Genomic DNA, 21,229 nt, shown 5'->3' on the forward strand with positions numbered 1-21,229 from the left:
GCCCACCCAGCGGGAGGGTCCGACGGACCCGTCATTCCAGACTATCAAGCATGTGTACGAGCCTTTACTGTCTCTTGGTCAAATTTGCCCATATATGGTTAGATGTATAAGCACCTTTAGTCACTGCAAGAGATCTCTTTACGGGACTTCTTGTCATCCCAGCACAGTGGGTAGTTAGAGCAGCAGACATTAACCCCTTGCTTTCCTACACCTGCTATGAATAGTCTAAAGTCTACAGTCACTACATTACAATAAAACCACACAACAGAGCCCTTAATGAAAAAAAGTGCCTCGTTTATTTAAATTACAACTCAAAGTTGTATGAACTGCTCAACCAATCCTGTTTTGTTCACAAGATTTCACAAAGAGCATGTAAAATTAAAATTTAAAAAAAGCACTGTGCTACAGAATTGAGGGTGCAAGAAAAAAAGTGCTGAACAACCCCATGTGAGCATTCACAGAGCTCCTGGCTGTAGATAGCAATTTGTTCATGAATTAATACAAAACAGTTGCTTTTTAAAAAGGAATTAACATTCGTAGCCTGAATTGCTATTGATGCTTCTTTTTTCCTTAGAAACATAATACTTGAGGAATAGGTCACTTGGAAAAAAAAAATCCTTTAAGTATTGTAAAGGGCCATGGCATGATATGTAAAATGGATGGTAGATTTATAAAATAAATTAACAATGACATGGTAATTTGTACCCGTGATATCCCTTAGTAATTTTATACAAAGACATTCTCTTATGGAATAGGTTTTTCCAATCCGTTCTTCCTCCAGAAGAACTTAAACCTTAAAAATTTGAGAAAAACTGAAGAAAGGACTAAAAAGACATAGGAGCTGGAAATGTTGTGCATGGTGTCTGGGACTGGAATTAAAAAAAAAAAAAAAAAAAAAAGGGAAAGAAAATAAATAAAAAGCCAAGAGCAGACAAAGACTGATAGAAAAGAAGGCAGGGTTGCCCCCTCATAAAAGGATTGGCAGATACTGCAGCAGCGACACTCCTGTTGTGACCGTAGATTTTCAGCTTGATTGTTAGTTCTCCGGTGAATAGTGAGAGTTGGACCAAGGGTCAGAGCTTCTCCTCCCAATGGTTGGGCTCCATATTCTCCATGGATCATACGTTTGTCCTGTCATGCTTTCAGGGCTGTGAGACGCAACGGCTGAAGGAGAGTTGGAGGTGGTACTTGTGTTTTCAGCTCCAATCAAATCAATACCAGGTAATGGGTTGCTGGGAGTGGTAAATGAAAGCGTGTTGCTGGGATTACTGGACCATATGGAATTGCTGAATGGAGTGGTTGTAGACCACAGGCCACCGGTGCCAAGGATGGACTGTAAAGAAAATATTGCAACAAATGTAAATCAAGCATGTACAGTATATTGGGTTCAGTCCACAAAAAGTAGGTATTGTCAATCATTTGTAATTTTGAAGAGAACGGTTTTTACTATTTCAATCTGTCATTAACAACTTTATGCAGCCTTTCCTCTCTAAGTATTTATTTTTCTCCTAAGAAAAAAAAAAAGAGAACTGTTGCAACTGACCCAATTGCATTATTTTCTTAGTCTGTGCAGCGCAACACAGATTTCAGATAGTCCTGGTATTTCAGGAGGACATTGCAGGGGTTCCCTGGCATTCTGTGCCATGGAATAAGTTGGCACTTTATAACTCGATAAGTTATCCCTCCGGGGTGACTGGCCTCAGTTTGTGAGGTGAAAGAGTTGCTCCATAGCCCCTCTATAACAAGCTGAACCACAACAGAAACAAGCATGCAGATACTCTTGACAGATCTGACAAAGATGTCAGAAACCCCTGATCTGCTGTGTGCTTGTTCAGGGTCTATGGCTAAAAGCATTAGAGGCAGAAAATCCGCAGGACAGCCAGGCAACTGGGATTGCTTAAAAGAACATATCCCACTCACTTCAATTGTCCTTTAAGGGGTTGTTGGTTCCCAGGCTGCTATGCTCTTCTTTACACTACAATACTTCCCGGGTATAATTTAAACATGTGAAAAAGATTTCAAACTATACTGAAAAGTTAGTAAGTAACACATAAAAAAGGAATCCATCATGTTGCTGAAGGCAACTTCTCAATGTCTTTTTTCACTTCTTTATAAATGGAGTCTATAACATGTGGCTTACATAATCACGTTGGTTTTGGGTCAGTGACTAGGGGGAGGCTCAAGATTCGAGACCACTAATTTGGGCACCACCATAGCCCGTAATGTGAATTATGTCAATTAGCGGCATTTACTGACTAATCTGGGTGCTGGTAATAGTCAGGAGGGGGAATAGATTATACAGTACAGTATAGTTAGATCAGGGTGAGCATTCTTTCGGCTTCACCTTGCACCTAAATCTACCTGCACTGAGTTTAAATGAACTTTCAGGAACACCCACAGACTAGCAACTTCTAGGAAATATTACATGAAAAAATAAAAGTATTATTTGTTAAATCTGTCCGGTAATGAAAAAGGAGCATATACATAATGAACTGTGTACATCACAGGGAATAAAGTAGAAGCTGGAGCAGCATTCACTTGTAACAGTAGCATGTGATGATGAAAATATAACACTAGCAGCCTGTATAACTGAAGTGTTACACAGGATTTACAATGCCATGCACAGTGTACAGAAGCGGGTATTGGAAGGGCTGCAATAACCTTGTGACTGGAATGGTAAGCAGAGTTCCAGCACTAGACAAGTACACAGTATGCCAGGAGGCTGGCAGGACATAAGCAATACGATCCTCTAACCAGAAGATGACCGGTCTGTCAGAAATGATTTAATGAACTAACTATGGAATACTTCCTTCATGTGCCTGCAGAAAGACAGACCAGCTTTGCCGCTACCTACTACAAAGCATGCACGCACGCACGCACGCACGCACGCACGCACGCACACGCACACACACACACACACACACAGCCCTGTGAGCCCGGGAGCTTTGCAGGGCTGTCTGTAATAAATCAGTCGTCTGCCGCTGGGATGCGGCAATTTCACTTAGGCATTAACTCGTGAACAGGCTGATATGAGAAAATCAGGGGAAAAAAAAGAGACTTCAGAGTCTCTTTAAATACAAAGTGGGCCTGCATTGAACACTGCAACCATGTTGTGGGCCAACCACAATCCCTTATAAAACGTTCCCTGGTGTCTAATGGCGGGCAGGGAGTGCACTTCTGCATCCTTGCCGTGGGTACTGAGGGACACTGCCCAGGCCATAATATTTGCCATTAGTACTGAGGTAGGAAAACCGTCTTTGTATGCATTCAATGTGTGAGGACTTCTACATTCAACGGTTTTGTTTGAAAATTAGGCTAGGACATTAATTTGTGTCAGAAAACTGGTGCACCTGAGGGTATGTGCTGCAGGAACGCCAATTGACCCGTACAAACAAATTTTTTTTTTTTTTTTAAAGATTCTTTATAACAAATTTATTTTTTAAACATAATGCCAGAATTCTTAATCCAGTAAAAGTTATAGCACTTCAAGTATGTCAAATTATGCTTTTTTTTTTTTTGCTTGTTATGGGATTGAGCATTTTGGCATGGAGTTTATGAAACTTGTATATATGGATCAATAAAATGGCCATTTCTGCATTACATACTTTTTACGTACCAGTTTTCGGACTCTAATACTAATTGATACTGTACAGCAAGACAGACCGGGCACTGTCACTTTAAGTGCTTTATTTACTCTTCATGCCACAAATAATACACAGACATTGCCATACAACGATACATCAAACCTGGGTAGATGATGGTGCTGAGGTGCTCAGAGTTCAGGTGACCAGGGGATAGAAGGACAGCACATATAGTGTACTAATACTAATTGGTGAGGTGATCACCTAGGTACAACCTCTTAGTTAATTCAAAATCTTATTGTCCTCTAGTACATTATTTTGGCCAGTCAAATGTACTCATATAGCAATCATGCTCAAAGATCTATTTTATACAATCAAAAGATAAAAAGCTACTCACAGATGTCACATGTGTTGGGGATCCAGTGCTGGTGGGCCACGTGGGAACAGAATCTGTGGCAGGACAATCCCAGATTGAAGATGTTGTCTCAAAGTCAGTCCATTTCTTTTGTGGATCATTAGTGTAAGGATTTCGGGGTAAAGACATTTTGCTGAAAACCTCTGTAGAGAGCAATAGAAGAGGTGAATTACATTTATGGGAACTGCAGACACGATGCAATTAATAGTTCCTTCCTACAGGACGAATATCTATTTCCCTGAAAACTGCACTTCAGTTCCCAGGGGCGTAAACAAAAGAAACTGTCATTTCCTGCTGGCTAGAACTCTGCAATTCAGTGTTTTAACCAGAGAGGAGACTGTGTGGGGACATCTAGTGCCTTCTCATCCCACCCCCCCTCCCCCCCCCAAAAAAAAAATTACATTGAACAGTATTACAAAGTCAATTTTCTAACCCTATAACAAGCCAATTAACCCCCCCTTCCCCCTCCCCGCCCTATATAACACAAAAAAGCTAAAGTGACGGAATCTAAAATACATAAATTGTTACCTTAGAGAATTAAGCTTTTTAAATATGTATGCAATGAGGGTGCATTACTGTTACTTTTGCAAATAAGTGCTTGTTTTATTGATTAAATACAATGAGAAAACCAAAAACAAATACACATATCCAAATAAAATACTGTCCCCATATATTGTACTAGGGACATAATTTAATATTGTAATAACTGGCACAAATAGGCAAATAAAATGTGTTTTTTTTTTAATCTACAATCAGGGGTCTCATACTCGCGGCCCGACGGCCATTTGCGGCAGTCGATACAATATTTTGTGGCCCGCGCCGGCAAAAGCTTCCTTATAGTTCGCTTCAGTGCTCCCAAGTAATCCTCCGCATCCCCGCTGCTAAACGAGGGCTGCAGAGCCCCCAAATCGCCCGGGGGGCAAACCGCCGTCATTTCCTGGAAGGGGCAGAGCTTTCAGCTTCAGCTCTGCCCCTTCTGATGTCAATCGCGGCGCATCGCCACCTCTGCCCGCCCCAATAACTCTTCCTTCACAGAGAGGGGCAGGGAGAGGTGGCGATGCGCCGCAATTGACGTCAGGAGGGGCAGAGCTGAAGCTGAAGGCTCTGCCCCTTCCAGGAAATGCCGGAGGATTGCCCCCCGGGCGATTTGGGGGTTCTGCTGCCCTCGTTTTGCGGCGGGGACATGGCAGATTACTTGTAATGAGAGCACTGAAGCGAACTATAAGGTAAAATGGGCAAAACAGTTCGCTTCAGTGTGAATTTGATTTTGAAATAAAAATCAATGCAAGGGACTTTGGTGGTGGTGGTGGTGGTGGGGGGGGGGATACGCTGAGCTGCTGATTGACTTTTTTTGTGAAATCCCTTATGCGGCCCAGCCTCATCCTGACTTTGCCTCCTGTGGCCCCCAGGTAAATTGAGTTTGAGACCCCTGATCTACATTTTATTTTAAAACTATAATAGCTGAAGACTGAGAAATAATGATTTTTTTCTTCATTTTGTTTCTTCTTGTCCCCTTTAACCACTTCGGGGTTTAACCCCCTGACCACCAGAGCAATTTTCACCTTTCAGCGCTCCTTCCATTCATTCGTCTATAACTTTATCATTACTTATCGCAATGACGTGAACTATATCTTGTTTTTTCCGACACCAATTAGGCTTTCTTTAGGTGGGACATTATGCCAAGAATTATTTTATTCTAAATGTGTTTTAATGGGAAAATAGGAAAAAATTTGGGAACATTTTTTACTATTTTTCAGTTTTCGGCCATTACAGTTTTTACATAATGCATGCTACTGTAATTAAAACCCATGAAATGTATTTGCCCTTTTGTCCCGGTTATAATTATGTCCCTATCACAATGTTTGGCGCCAATATTTTATTTGGAAATAAAGGTGCATTTTTTTCAGTTTTGCGTCCATCCCTAATTACAAGCCCATAGTTTATAAAGTAACAGTGTTGTACCCTCCTGACATAAATATTTAAAAAGTTCAGTCCCTAAGGTAACTATTTATGTATTTTTTTTATTGTACATTTTTTAATTCTTTTTTAATTAGAAAAAAAAAAATTGGGAGTGTGGGAGGTAATGAGTTAATTTTTTGTGCAAAAGTAATTTATTTGTATGTGAAAAATGTTTAGGGTGTAGTTTTACTATTTGGCCACAAGATGGCCACAGTAACTTTTTGTTTAATGCGACCTCCAAGAGTCCTTCCGGACTCTTGGAGGAAGCACTAGGAGGCTGGGTAAGTGTTTTTTTTTTTTTTTTTCACAATGGAGAGCAGCGGATCATTGCGGGGCTTAGATTAACGAACGGGAATGGATTTTCCCGTTCATTGATCTCCGGGCGAACGGCGGGGGGGCGTGTTTAAGAGCGGCCGGCGGCGTGTTTACGAGCGGGAGCGCGGGCAGCGGCGGGAGTGAGCAAAGTACGGATTTCTCCGTCCCTGGGGGTTAAAGGATGGAAAAAGGGACGGAGAAATCCGTACGGGCGGGGGTGAAGTGGTTAAGATACCCATTTATTTACTTATACACAATACCAGTTGCCTAGCAGTCCCACTGACCTTTTAGCTGTAGCAGTGTCTAATCACACACCTGAAACAAGCATGCAGCTACTCCAGTCAGACTTAAAGTGAACCTGAGGGGATAGTAATAAGGAGGCTGCCATATGTATTTCCTTTTAAACAATACTACTATTGCCCCTGTTTAACTCTCTAGTAAGGCCACATCTGGAATATGGAATTCAGTTCTGGGCACCACATTACAAAAAAGATATTGCAGTTTTAGAGCAGGTGCAGAGACTAGCAACAAAATTGATACGTGGGATGGAAGGTCTCACTTATCAAGAAAGGTTAGATAAACTGGGTTTATTTAGTCTAGAGAAAAGACGCCTTAGAGGGGATCTAATTAACATGTATAAATACATCAGAGGGCAATATAATAGTTTGGCGGATGAGCTTTTTGTCCCTAGGCCTTCTCTAAGGACTAGAGGACATGATCTGCGCATGGAGGAAAAACGTTTTAGCCGTTTATTTAGGAAAGGGTTCTTTACAGTAAGAGTGATTAAGATGTGGAATGCATTGCCTCCGGAAGTCGTTATGGCAAACTCTATACCTGCATTTAAAGGGGGCTTAGATGCTTTCCTTGTGTTGAAAGACATCCATAGCTACAATTACTAGGTAATGCCTAATGATGTTGATCCAGGGATTTTATCGGATTGCCATCTGGAGTCGGGAAGGAATTTTTCCCTTTAGGGGCTAATTGGACCATGCCTTGTAAGGTTTTTTTCGCCTTCCTCTGGATCAACAGGGATATGTGAGGGAGCAGGCTGGTGTTGTACTTTATACTGGTTGAACTCGATGGACGTATGTCTTTTTTCAACCAAAATAACTATGTAACTATGTAATACTAGTTGCCTGGAAGCCCTGCAGATCTATTTGGGTGCAGTAGTGTCTGAATTACACCAGAAACAAGGATGTAGCTAACCTTGTCAGTTCTGACAATGGTGTCAGAAACATCTGATCTGCATGCTAGTGCAGGGTCTGCAGCAGAAATATTAGAGGCAGAGGATCAGCAGGGGAGTCAGGCAACTGGTATTGCTTAAAAGGAAATAAATATAGCAGCCTCCATATCTCTCTCGCGTCGGGTTCATCTTAAGCCATAAACACCTGATCTGCAGGCATGTTCTAGGTGCATGGCTAAAAGTATTAAAGGAAAAGGATCAGCAGGATAGCCATGTAATTTGCAGTGTTTAAAAGGAAATTTGACAGCCTCCATATTCCTATCACTTCAGGTGTACTTTATTATTATCTTATGGTCAGAACTCACATTTTTGTTCTCCACCTTCTCAGTGATATAATTAGTTTTGCTGAAAGGAGAAATTTATCGACCACATTCCACCTAAAAAAAAAAAAAAACAACCCAACAACCCTGTCGTCGACCCTCAGACATCCCAGCTGAGCCAAAGGAAATCGTGAAACACTTAAAATGAGTGGGTTGACATTCTACTATTTATCCTTGACAATGTGGGTAGTTATTTGTTTTCTTAGGCAAACCCCCAATCCCTTTTAACCTTCCTAGCCCCTTCCAGGAAATGCCGGAGGATTGCCCCCCGGGCGATTTGGCGTTCTGCTGCCCTCGTTTTGCGGCGGGGACATGGCAGATTACTTGTAATGAGAGCACTGAAGCGAACTATAAGGTAAAATGGGCAAAATAGTTCACTTCAGTGTGAATTTGATTTTGAAATAAAAATCAATGCAAGGGACTTTGGTGGTGGTGGTGGGGGGGGGGGGGGGGGGGGGGAATACGCTGAGCTGCTGATTGACTTTTTTTGTGAAATCCCTTATGCGGCCCAGCCTCATCCTGACTTTGCCTCCTGTGGCCCCCAGGTAAATTGAGTTTGAGACCCCTGATCTACATTTTATTTTAAAACTATAATAGCTGAAAACTGAGAAATAATGATTTTTTTTCTTCATTTTGTTTCTTCTTGTCCCCTTTAACCACTTCGGGGTTTAACCCCCTGACCACCAGAGCAATTTTCACCTTTCAGCGCTCCTTCCATTCATTCGTCTATAACTTTATCATTACTTATCGCAATGACATGAACTATATCTTGTTTTTTCCGAAAGGAGAAATTTATCGATCACATTCCACCTAAAAAAACCAAAAACAACCCAACAACCCTGTCGTCGACCCTCAGACATCCCAGCTGAGCCAAAGGAAATCGTGAAACACTTAAAATGAGTGGGTTGACATTCTACTATTTATCCTTGACAATGTGGGTAGTTATTTGTTTTCTTAGGCAAACCGCCCAATCCCTTTTAACCTTCCTAGCGGTAACCCCTTTGTCAGGCTCGGGGTGGAAAACTGCAGCTCAAAGCGGTAATCCCGACCTAGACTCGTGGTAGCCGCTGGGAGGTCCATGCAGAGTATTACATCAAAGGTCAGCGCAGGTTTAGAAAGTCATTGTATGTAGGGAATGATAAATTCTTCACCACAATATATCAAATGCTCAGAGGTAGGTATCCGCCAAACATCAAAACAAGAAAAGGCTTACCAGCTCCCAACAACCCACATTATAAGGTTGTAAAATGGATGGCTCAGGTCACAGATAAAGTCCAGGGAACATTAGACGTCGTGAAGATCCAGTGGACATCCGTATGGAGGTAAAGTTTCAAAGAACTTTTCTCCCCTGATGACGCAAGACTGTGAAACCGGTCGGGAAGGTAACAGACGGCACCATTGTCCATTGATCTACGATTGACCATTACATGTGCGCTAATCTTCCGGGGTTCCCAGTTTATGGGCTCCGTATGTGAGTTATTTATTTTTATTTATTGTGTTATTGTTTTACTGCCTTTTAAAGAAATTTTATCTAAATAAACGGGTTCCGCTTAGATATTGCCATTTTTGTTTTGCTATATAAATTCCTGAAACTTTACCTCCATATGGATGTCCACTGGATCTTCACGACGTCTGATGTTCCCTGGACGTTATCTGTGACCTGAGCCATTTTACAACCTTATAATGTGGGTTGTTGGGAGCTGGTAAGCCTTTTCTTGTTTAGATGTTTGGCGGATACCTACCTCTGAGCATTTGATATACAGGATCTTCTCAAAAAATTAGCATATTGTGATAAAGTTCATTATTTTCTGTAATGTACTGATAAACATTAGACTTTCATATATTTTAGATTCAAATACACACAACTGAAGTAGTTCAAGCCTTTTATTGTTTTAATATTGATGATTATGGCATACAGCTCATGAAAACCCAAATTTCCTATCTCAAAAAATTAGCATATTTCATCCAACCAATAAAAGAAAAGTGTTTTTAAAACAAAAAAAGTCAACCTTCAAATAATTATGTTCAGTTATGCACTCAATACTTGGTCGGGAATCCTTTTGCAGAAATGACTGCTTCAATGCGGCGTGGCATGGAGGCAATCAGCCTGTGGCACTGCTCAGGTGTTATGGAGGCCCAGGATGCTTCGATAGCGGCCTTAAGCTCATCCAGAGTGTTGGGTCTTGCGTCTTTCAACTTTCTCTTCACAATATCCCACAGATTCTCTATGGGGTTCAGGTCAGGAGAGTTGGCAGGCCAATGGAGCACAGTAATACCATGGTCAGTAAATCATTTACCAGTGGTTTTGGCACTGTGAGCAGATGCCAGGTCGTGCTGAAAAATGAAATCTTCATCTCCATAAAGCTTTTCAGCAGATGGAAGCATGAAGTGCTCCAAAATCTCCTGATAGCTAGCTGCATTGACCCTACCCTTGACAAAACACCGTGGACCAACACCAGCAGCTGACATGGCACCCCAGACTATCACTGACTGTGGGTACTTGACACTGGACTTCAGGCATTTTGGCATTTCCCTCTCCCCAGTCTTCCTCCAGACTCTGGCACCTTGATTTCCGAATGACATGTAAAAGTTGCTTTTATCCGAAAAAAGTACTTTGGACCACTGAGCAACAGTCCAGTGCTGCTTCTCTGTAGCCCAGGTCAGGCACTTCTGCCGCTGTTTCTGGTTCAAAAGTGGGTTCATGCTTCCATCTGCTGAAAAGCTTTATGGAGATGAAGATTTCATTTTTCAGCACGACCTGGCACCTGCTCACAGTGCCAAAACCACTGGTAAATGGTTTACTGACCACGGTATTACTGTGCTCAATTGGCCTGCCAACTCTCCTGACCTGAACCCCATAGAGAATCTGTGGGATATTGTGAAGAGAAAGTTGAGAGACACAAGACCCAACACTCTGGATGAGCTTAAGGCCGCTATCGAAGCATCCTGGGCCTCCATAACACCTGAGCAGTGCCACAGGCTGATTGCATCCATGCCACGCCGCATTGAAGCAGTCATTTCTGCAAAAGTATTCCCGACCAAGTATTGAGTGCATAACTAAACATAATTATTTGAAGGTTGACTTTTTTTGTTTTAAAAACACTTTTCTTTTATTGGTCGGATGAAATATGCTAATTTTTTGAGATAGGAAATTTGGGTTTTCATGAGCTGTATGCCAAAATCATCAATATTAAAACAACAAAAGGCTTGAACTACTTCAGTTGTGTGTATTTGAATCTAAAATATATGAAAGTCTAATGTTTATCAGTACATTACAGAAAATAATGAACTTTATAACAATATGCTAATTTTTTGAGAAGATCCTGTATTGTGGTGAAGAATGTATCATTCCCTACATACAATGACTTTCTAAACCTGCGCTGACCTTTGATGTATGCCTGACTTCTGAACTTTTGGACATTGTTCTTCTCGGCGGCGGTTCCATTGTTCCTTGTCACCGATATATTTGCTATTATATATTACATGCAGAGTATTGCTGGCAGTGGGCGTTCTCACTCACCTCCCGGGGGATCCAGATGCTGGCAGCCATTCTTCTTCCTGTCCTCCGATTCTCTGCATCCCTTGGGTGAGATTGCCGTTTGTCGCCATGACGACAGCCAGCAATCTCACTATAGGGTTACAGTGCCACCTGGAGGACGGAGGGAGAGCTGCAGCACTAGATCCCAGGGAAGTAAGTGAGAGCAGGGGCTGCTGCAGAGACTCTGGCGGCATGATTTGTATTTGCTTTTAGAGTCTAAAAGCACATGAAAAAATTGTACCGGTTTTAGACACTAAAATCAGGAAGGAATCACACCACCAGGGAAACCAAGAGCCAATATAGTTTATTAAGTTTAAGACACAGGGATTAAAACACACTTGTGTGCCATGGCAGTGGCACAACAGTAGGCTGGTGGGGACAACAAACCCAACCCCAATCTGGTTAAAAAGTTGCTCTCTGCAGTTATGGATGAAACAATAGAGTATTGTATAAATGAATGTATGGATGAAACAACAAAGGATATAACATGGGGTGGTACGATTATTTACCTGGGTTCACAAATCCAAAGTGAAATAAAGTTATTAAAACCTGTTTAAAAATAGAGGAGGTAAAGGGAAAAACCTCAATGGTGAGGTTAAGAACTCTAATTTTATCGATTGAAAGCTCACAATGGCAAGGCTCTCTCACCACTTTCTGTCTTGGAATTTGTCACATTTTATTTGTTACTTTTGTCACTGTAATCACCAATTCTGTATTTTGTATATTGGTGTATGCCATTGTCTGTATTATTATGTACGCCATGTGTACAGAATACTTAGGAGCTTTATAAATCAATAATAATAAACTGATAAAAACGAACAAACAAAACTCTCACAGACTGCAACATCTTTCAGGATCAGGTTTTAAACGGTTTTTAAAAATTTTATTTCACTTTGGTGCCTCTAAACCACCTGCATACTTTAGCGCAAATAGGATGTTTAAAAAAGTTGGTATTTCACTAACGCGCACGAGTGCCCGCATTTAAACCCTTCAGCCTATAGCATGAATTGGTTAGAGAAATATTTGTGCTTCCGTTGGGTTCTGTAGACAGGTTTTTGCCTTCTGAAATATATGTGGACAGACCGGAACCCCCACTTCCGACAGAATGAAGGGATATGAAAACCCCCGTTGCCTTGTGCCAGCTAGGCCACCCACCCTGCTCGAGCTCCCAAACTCCCCTTATTTCCCCACACATCTTGTGGAGCAGCAACAGCGGAGCTGCATACTTTACCTTGTTCTAGCGGCAGAACAGGACCTCCTCACTTTGCTTCAGTGTAGCTGCTTCATTGCCATGCTACTCTGCATCCCGGACCGGGCCCCCTTAGCATGGGGCACAGGAGCTATTGTTACACCCTTGTATGTGGACTTGAAGCTTTATTTATTAAGACGGACAGTAGCAGTTTTATTGAAGGAAAGAGCATTCAGCCATAATCATGTATACTTTACGTTACAATAATAATTTTAAATTGCAGCTCTGCAACTATTAAAGACTGACCTCCTGTTAAGTCGAAGGAATTGCTAGTTCCAAAGGCAGAAAATGAATAATCAGGGCTATTGGGACAGCTGAGCGGGCTCCACAGTCCAGAGCTAGAAATTAAACAAATGTAAAATATTAAACACATTTAACCACTTAAGGACTGCAGTCTTAAAGAGACACTGAAGCGGAAAAAAATATGATATAATGAATTGGTTGTGTACTATGAATAATTACTAGAAGTTTAGCAGCAAAGAAAATATTCTCATATTTTTATTTTCTGGTATATAGTGTTTTTTCTAACATTGCATCATTCTATAATATGTGCAGATTACACAACACTCAGCATTCAAAATTATTCTTTCAGAGCAGTCTGTGAACTAATGACCTCTCCTCTGCCAGAGGAAAAGTAAATAGTCCAATAACACTTGGGATAATAAAAGTCAGATAACAGCCCTCTCCACTGACTTTGAAAGTCACAGAGCATAATTGCTTTTTTGCATAGAGATAACAACTAGAGTTTCTTAACTCTTCCTGTACTGGAAACAATTAGACTGATGTATCTGATCTTAATGTTTTATTTCTTAGCTGTACTACACATACAAATCATAATATCATAATTTTTTTTTCGCTTCAGTGTCTCTTTAAAACCCCTTAAGGACCAGACACTTTTTTTCCATTCAGACCACTGCAGCTTTAATGGTTTATTGCTCGCTCATACAACCTACCACCTAAATCAATTTTACCTCCTTTTCTTGTCACTGATACAGCTTTCTTTTGGTGCTATTTGATTTCTGCTGTGATATTTAGTTTTTATTATATTCATCAAAAAAGACATGAATTTTGTCAAAAAAATGATTTATTTTTTACTTTCTATGCTGACATTTTTCAAATAAAGTAAAAATTTCTATACATTTTTTCCCAAATTTATTGTGCTACATGTCTTTGATTAAAAAAAAATCCAATAAGTGTATATTTATTGGTTTGGGTAAAAGTTATAGCGTTTACAAACTATGGTGCAAAAAGTGAATTTTTGAAGCATCTCTAACTTTTCTGAGCACCTGTCATGTTTCATGAGGTGCTAGAATTCCAGGATAGTATAAATACCCCCCAAATGACTCCATTTTAGAAAGAAGACATCCCAAAGTATTCACTAAGAGGCATGGTGAGTTCATAGAAGATTTTATTTTTTGTCACACGTTAGCAGAAAATGGCACTTTGTGACAAAAAAATAAATAAAATAAAAGTTTCCATTTCTGCTAACTTGTGACAAAAAAAAAATGAAATCTGCGACGGACTCACCATGCCCCTCTCTGAATACTTTGGGGTGTCTACTTTCCAAAATGGGGTAATTTGTGGGGTGTGTTTACTGTCCTGGCATTTTGGGGGGTGCTAAATTCTAAGCACCCCTGTAAAGCCTAAAGGTGCTTATAGGACTTTGGGCCCCTTAGCGCACACAATAGTATAATGTGTTTTGGGGTGTATTTTTACACATACCCATGCTGGGTGGGAGAAATATCTCTGTAAACGAGATTTTTTTTTTTTTTTTTTTTTTTTACTACACACAATTGTCCATTTACAGAGATATTTCTCCCACCCAGCATGGGTACGTGTAAAAAAAAAAAAAAAAAAAAAAAAAAAGATTTTTTTTAAAAATATATATATATATATATATATATATATATATATATATATATATATATATATATACATACATACATACATACACACACATACACACAATTATATATACATATATAACTAATATGTAATACAAATAAAATAAATATGTATAATATATTAGTGTACTTATATTTTCCAATACTCAGAAGTTTGTAAGAATGGGTTCAAGCTCCACAAACACAAGGTATGGGTGTCCAGCATGCATTAAATGACTGACTGCAGGCCATTGGTTTTTTTTTTTTCCCCTAAAAACTGAAAATCTGTTCTAGTTCTAGTAAAAGGAAAGCTGACTACATAGCACAGAAAAAAAGCATTTAAGATCAAGAGACATGGTTACTTTGTTACACCATCATCGTCCTTTTAGTAAAAGCAAAACACAAAAACTGGTATACATGATACATGTCACTAGTCAGATACATTGAGCCCAATTTATTGTAGATTCTCGGAGGCTGGTGATCATTAGGGTACATCATACAAAGCTATTAAAAAATAATTAAAAAACATCTGCTATTGGGAATCAAAACATTACAACCTTCACCTTTGTTAATTTAGGGCCACAATGAAGGTTGCAGAACACCATGTGGTTGGTGGATGTAGGAATGCAGAGCTTTAAAGTGAGCATTTCATACTCTAGGCAAGTTGTTGCTACAGCTCTTTCTAAAGGCATGATCCTTATTTTACAACAAAGCTAGCTTAGCAAGCAGGGGTGCAGTTTAGGATAGTGCAGTAGTTATCGTTATGTAAGCTGTATAAGTAAGGGTTTGCTTGTACTTCTAAAGTTAGGAAACACAAGCCAAAACTTAATTTCTGAATGTGCAGCTGAGTGCAGCTTGTGAAGTATCACTTTTATATACAACTGAGTAAGATTCTTATCTGTAAGTGCAAAGAACTAACAGTGCTAACTGTATATGACTGCCCTCTTACCCATCAGAGAGATCACCATCCACAGATACAGTATGTGGCACATTGATGCTGTTAGCGAGCTCACTTCGAGGAGGAGAGGGTTTGGATACACTGCTGCCACCTGTATGGGCAGAGAGAAATGAATACTTAGCATGACAGTTATGTGGACTTGAGATTCTATTACTAGACCATATATAGACAATTACCTGGGTTCTTGTCATATCCTGCAGCAACAGCCGCAAATGTTGGATTGCCATCCCTTCCAGGTAAAGAGGCCGTTTTAGTCAGCTTCTGTTTGTTGCCATCGGTATTACTTCTTACATCCCTAAGATGAAAGATAGTTTGTCTTTTAGTGTTCGCACATACTTTATTTTACAGTCCTATTTTCTTGCCGTATATGAAAACTGGCTCCAGTTATCTTTCAGATAAAACAGTGAGCGGTCATTTGTATGTGGCTGTCAGAATTTAAAGCTTAACTCTACTGAAGATTTTTTTAATTATTATTTTGGAGAGAACTGAAGAAAGCTACACACTTCTCAACAGAGACAGCAATAAAGAAAGCCCGTTTTGTAGAGTCAATGAATAATAACTTGATTTTGTATTTCTGTCACTCACTCCCTTCTCTGGTGTCGCACCATATAGGCTTGAACCCAAGTCATTGGTGTTCAAAGAAAGAAAATAAGATGGAGAGTAGGGATGCAAATGACAAAGATGAGGTAATGAGATGCTAATAATTCCAGCTTGCATACAAGTTTAATGCAAATTAAATGCAAACAATATACAGCCAGGAAATGGGTGAATCAGAACTGGCAGAAATTGCATTTGATTGTTCCAGTTCCAAGCTGCATGCAATTCGCATTGAATCTGCATGGAAGTCAGAATTATTTGCATCTCATTGACAATATCTACTGAAGACCCCCACTCTGAGTCAGAGGCCCCCACTATGCATTTGTTCAAATCAAGATCTATTTGTCGGCTGTTAAGAACATTAAAGAGAATCTGTATTGTTAAAATCGCACAAAAGTAAACATACCAGTGCGTTAGGGGACATCTCCTATTACCCTCTGTCACAATTTCGCCGCTCCTCGCCGCATTAAAAGTGGTTAACCAATTCAGGATTCTGCGTACGCTTAACTACGCCCCTGAATCCTGAAGTGGTTTCCATGGAAACGGCCGCTCGTATGAGCGGCCGTTCCATGTCAGTTCACGGAGGTTGTCTCCGTGAACACCCTGCGAGCCTCCGATCGCGGCTCGCAGGGTAAATGTAAACACGCGGGGAAGATCTTCCCCGGTGTTTACATATATACGGCGCTGCGCAGCAGCAGCGCCGTAGAGGAGATCGCCGATCCCCGGCCTCTGATTGGCCGGGGATCGCCGGCATCTGATAGGCTAAAGGCTTTCCGTCCTGCGCCGCACACAGGGGACGGGAGAGGGAGGGAAGGAGGCAGAGGGAGGACTAGTGCTGTGGAGGGGGGCTTTGAGGAGCCCCCCCCCCCGCTAGGCACAGCAGCGCGGCGGCGATCAGACCCCCCCAGCAGGACATCCCCCTAGTGGGGAAAAAAGGGGGGAGGTCTGATCGCCCTGCCTGATTTCTGATCTGTGCTGCGGGCTGAAGAGCCCCCGCAGCACAGATCAGCCAAACCACCCGGAATCCGGAAGTGGTTAAAAACAGTTTTAAAAAGTTTGTTTATAAACAAACAAAATGGCCACCAAAACAGGAAGTAGGTTGATGTACAGTATGTCCACACATAGAAAATACATCCATACACAAGCAGGCTGTATACACCCTTCCTTTTGAATCTCAAGAGATCATTTGTGTGTTTCTTTCCCCCTGCAGTTCTCATGCACTGAAGTTTCAGGCTGCTCGTTTCTTCCTGCAAACAGCTTTGCCTTTGTCTGTAATTCCTCAGTATGTGAAAGCCCAGCCAGCTCAGAGGACGATTTATCCAGCTTGTAAAAGATGAGAGAAGAGAGAAGCTGCCCTAATCTAAATAATACACAGGCAGTGTGCATAGAGGGGCCTGGAAGGGGGAGTTCATAGCAGAACCACAACACTGAAGAACTTGGCAGCCTTCCAGACACAGGCTGACAAGTCTGACAGGGGAAAGATACATTGATTTATTACAGAGACTGTGATAGTAGAAAGTGCTGCAGTAAGCCAGAACACATTAGAATAGCTTTTGGAACTTGTAGGATGATAAAAAACAGGATGCAATTTTTGTTACGGAGTCTCTTTAAGCCTAATACAACTGACCAGTAGTCACTTCTAAGGATTAGAGATTGTCAATGACATGATAATGATTTGGGTTAGCATGCAAACGGTACAAATTGTAGTCAGCTTGGGCCTGGACCAACCAAAAGCACTTCATTATGATTCTGAGTGGCTCAATTCTAAGGGCTTGTTCACACTAAGAGCAATTTTGCTTTTTTTTTTTTTTAAGCGCTGGCTGTTTTAAACATCACCTAGAGGCCTCTTTCACACCAAGACATTGCGTTTTAGGGGACGTTAAGATCGCATAACGTGCCCCTAACGCAACGCATGGTGGTGTTGAAGTTGGACGTCAGATTGAGCCGCGTTATGTGGCTCTTGGTGCGCTGTTTTCGTTCTATCTATACTGATAGAACAGCCGCTCCAGGATAGGGGGTGATGTGATAGTATAACGCACAGCATGCTGCACTGTCATTCAACGTGTAGCGTTACAATGTAAGGCAACGTGGGCACTGTGGACAGCACAATGATTTTTAATTACTGTGAGTTGGACTGCGTTACAGGCTGCTGTAACGTGGGACTTTAACGTCCCACTGTCAAAGCAGCCTAAAAGCGCTAATGCAATGGTTGCTTATGTGAGTGTTCTCACATAAGTGATGAGCTTTCTATCCAATCGCAAACGTGGGTCCCTGCACCATTTTCTGAGCGTTTGCGATTCAATAGAAAGTATAGGGAAATTGCAAAGCGCTTAAAAAAACGCTTTGAATTGTGATTTCTTGAGTGCTTTTATGAATAAATACATGGTGTTTATTCCTTTCTGGGACAAAAAGTTCACTTCCTGACCAACGTCAGGAAGTGGAAAAAAATCATTGCTGCACAAAAGTGCTATTCTAAGCGAAAACCAAGAATAGCCCTATAAATCGCTCAGCGCTTGCCATAGCGCTGGCGATTTATAATGTGAACAAGCCCTAAGGGCCCTTTTCCATGAGCAGTTAATCTGCAGTGAAAAGACTGTCAAACTCTCCCAACTGCTTAGAGCTGCCTGTTAAAGGGGCACTACAGCGAAAAACTGTAAAATCTAAAATATGTGCAAACATATACAAATAAGAAGTACATTTTTTCCCAACAACTGTGTAGGGAGCAGGGAAGCTGGCCAGCATCATTGTTTAAATCCTTTTTAGGAAATATCTTTATAAAGAATAACAGCCTTGCTGAGAATCCCCTTTGAAGAGATGGACTAATCCAAAACCTGTCACTTCTGTCAGATTTCTACTACTTACTGTAAGTGACAGCAACATAGGAGAAAAGTAATTTATGGCTCATTTTACTCTGGAAGAAACATACTTCTTATTTGATATGTTTGCACATATTTTAAATTTTACCGGTTTTCGCTGTAGTGCCCCTTTAACTGCTCACTGCTGCTTGGTAACTGCTCACTGAGTGTGCAGTTCAGACTCCCATGGAAAAGGGCCCTAAGTGGCATACAATCTGCATTTAATATGCATGCAAGTTGGAATTATTACCGTAATATCTCATTAACTATCTCTTCCACCAAAATTTGCAAGGTTAATGAATGATACCCAAGAGCTGATTAATTAATCCATTTGGAATTAAATTTAAATGCAAGTCCGAATGAGCATCCATTAATCATTTAGACAGGAGGTTCTCATGCTTTTCTGCTAGGTTCAAGAAAATTAACAAGGGGAAAATTTTTTTTTTAGAAACCAAATTCCTTGCATTCTACTTCTTACGCTTAAAGAGACACTGAAGCAACAAACAAAAAAAGTGATATTATGATTATGGTTGTGTAGAGCAGATAATTACTAGAACATTAGTAGCAAAGAAAATATTCTCATATTTTTATTTTCAGTTATATAGTGTTTTTTTATAACAATGCATCATTCTCTAATATTTGCAGTTTACACACTACTCAGCACTCTAAGGGTCCGTTTCCACTAGAGCGAATCTGCAATCAAGATGTGGAATGGTATTGCCACAGGAAGTAGTTATGGCAAATTCTATACCTGCATTTAAAGGGGGCTTAGATGCTTTCCTTGCGTTGAAAGACTTCCATGGCTACAATTACTAGGTAATGCCCAGTGGTGTTGATCCAGGGATTTTATCTGATTGCCATCTGGAGTCGGGAAGGAATTTTTCCCTTTTGGGGCTAATTGGACCATGCTTTGTAAGGGTTTTTTGCCTTCCTCTGGATCAGCAGGGATATGTGAGGGAGCAGGCTGGTGTTGTACTTTGTTCTCTGGTTGAACTCGGTGGACGTATGTCTCTTTTCAACCTAAATAACTATGCAACTATGCATGCGTTTTCTGCATGCAGATTCGCATAACCAATATAAATAAACGGGCCTGTTTCCACTTGTCAGAAATTTAGTGCGGTGGACTGTACAGAAAAAATCTGCACAGCAGAGCCATCACAATTCGCACACCGCAAGGCTAGGTGTGCGATTCGCCTGTAGTGTATTTAATAGGAAATATCTGATACCAATACTGACTTAGTTATGGTCAATGAGATGCAAATATTTGTCAAGTCAATGCATACATTTGCATTAAATAATTTGCATAATTCTGCATCAACTTGGATGCGTTTTAGCAATAGCATTAACTAGTTTACAGCAGACAGCGTTTACTTCATTCATGCAATCACACAAACTTTTTTTTCTCCATGTTCTTGTACACGATTGGACGCTTGTAGAGAACCTAGCAAAACATTGCTGCTCATCTCATATCAATACATCCTACAAAGCTTCCATTTACAGACAGCCACCATACTTACTGGCTGCTAGGGCTATTCACAATGCTGCTGTAGCTGTGTCTTGGTCCATAATTCGCAGGTGGGGGCGGTGATGGAGAGGTAGGAGCTGGGGAGGTAGGACCTGGGGAGATAGGAGCTGGGGAGATAGGAGCTGGTGAGGTCTGTCGTTGTTTCAAGAAGTCATCAGCACTTTGGGTTTGCAGAGACAATTTGAAAAAATCTGCTGCTGTAAGGACATTACACACACCAATGTTATAATACAGTATAAACTTGTATATCCACTGCCAAACACATGCAAATCAACAAGTACCAAAAGGAAAGATGTAAAATTCCACTGGTAAACCTAAAAACAAAAGTCAAAGGTTGAATGCAATAGTAAGAAAAACAAGGCACCATTTTTTTTTCTTCTTTACAAGATAACGTTTAGCGGTCATAGATTTTACTGTATCAAAATAGAAGCTACTTTGTTCATTCATAATAACAACACATTATATGTATTCTGGCATGCAGCCAGATTAGCAAAAAGCAGTAAAACAAACCAAAAGGATGCATTTGTATCATCAATGCAAAAAGGTAGACAATACAAGCAATGAACTGCAAGTTTCAGCATGTCATACGCAGCACTTGCAGGCAGTGGCACAAAAACAGAAAAAAACACATGCTATTAGAGTAACAATTACAAATTGTACAATGATCAATCATTATAAATATATTCTTTAGGACTACCTATGCCCTACAGAAACCTAAAAATGCTTCCATAAGATACATTTTACATTTACTGATTGGTACACAGCATAAAGTCAGTAGCCAAGCTACAGGC

General features: G+C 40.7%; 1 protein-coding gene across 7 annotated transcripts in view; it reads right to left on the reverse strand.

The window, feature by feature from the left end:
- Positions 1 to 273: 273 nt before the first annotated feature.
- Positions 274 to 21,229, reverse strand: part of TMEM131 (transmembrane protein 131) — a 248,280-nt gene continuing 227,324 nt past the window's right edge. For 3 of the 7 annotated variants that reach the window (XM_068268160.1, XM_068268157.1, XM_068268163.1), the window contains 6 exons: positions 20,431 to 20,635; positions 15,638 to 15,756; positions 15,453 to 15,552; positions 12,867 to 12,958; positions 3,979 to 4,139; positions 274 to 1,333 (listed from right to left, as the gene is read on the reverse strand). In XM_068268160.1, coding sequence (XP_068124261.1) covers positions 1,037 to 1,333; positions 3,979 to 4,139; positions 12,867 to 12,958; positions 15,453 to 15,552; positions 15,638 to 15,756; positions 20,431 to 20,635 — 974 coding nt within the window. In that variant the 3' untranslated portion in view covers positions 274 to 1,036. The remainder of the gene's footprint in view (positions 1,334 to 3,978; positions 4,140 to 12,866; positions 12,959 to 15,452; positions 15,553 to 15,637; positions 15,757 to 20,430; positions 20,636 to 21,229) is intronic. The other 4 variants (XM_068268162.1, XM_068268159.1, XM_068268161.1 and 1 more) reach the window with 2 other exon arrangements.

The sequence above is a fragment of the Hyperolius riggenbachi genome, chromosome 2, assembly GCF_040937935.1.
Source record: "Hyperolius riggenbachi isolate aHypRig1 chromosome 2, aHypRig1.pri, whole genome shotgun sequence".
Classification (NCBI taxonomy): domain Eukaryota; kingdom Metazoa; phylum Chordata; class Amphibia; order Anura; family Hyperoliidae; genus Hyperolius; species Hyperolius riggenbachi.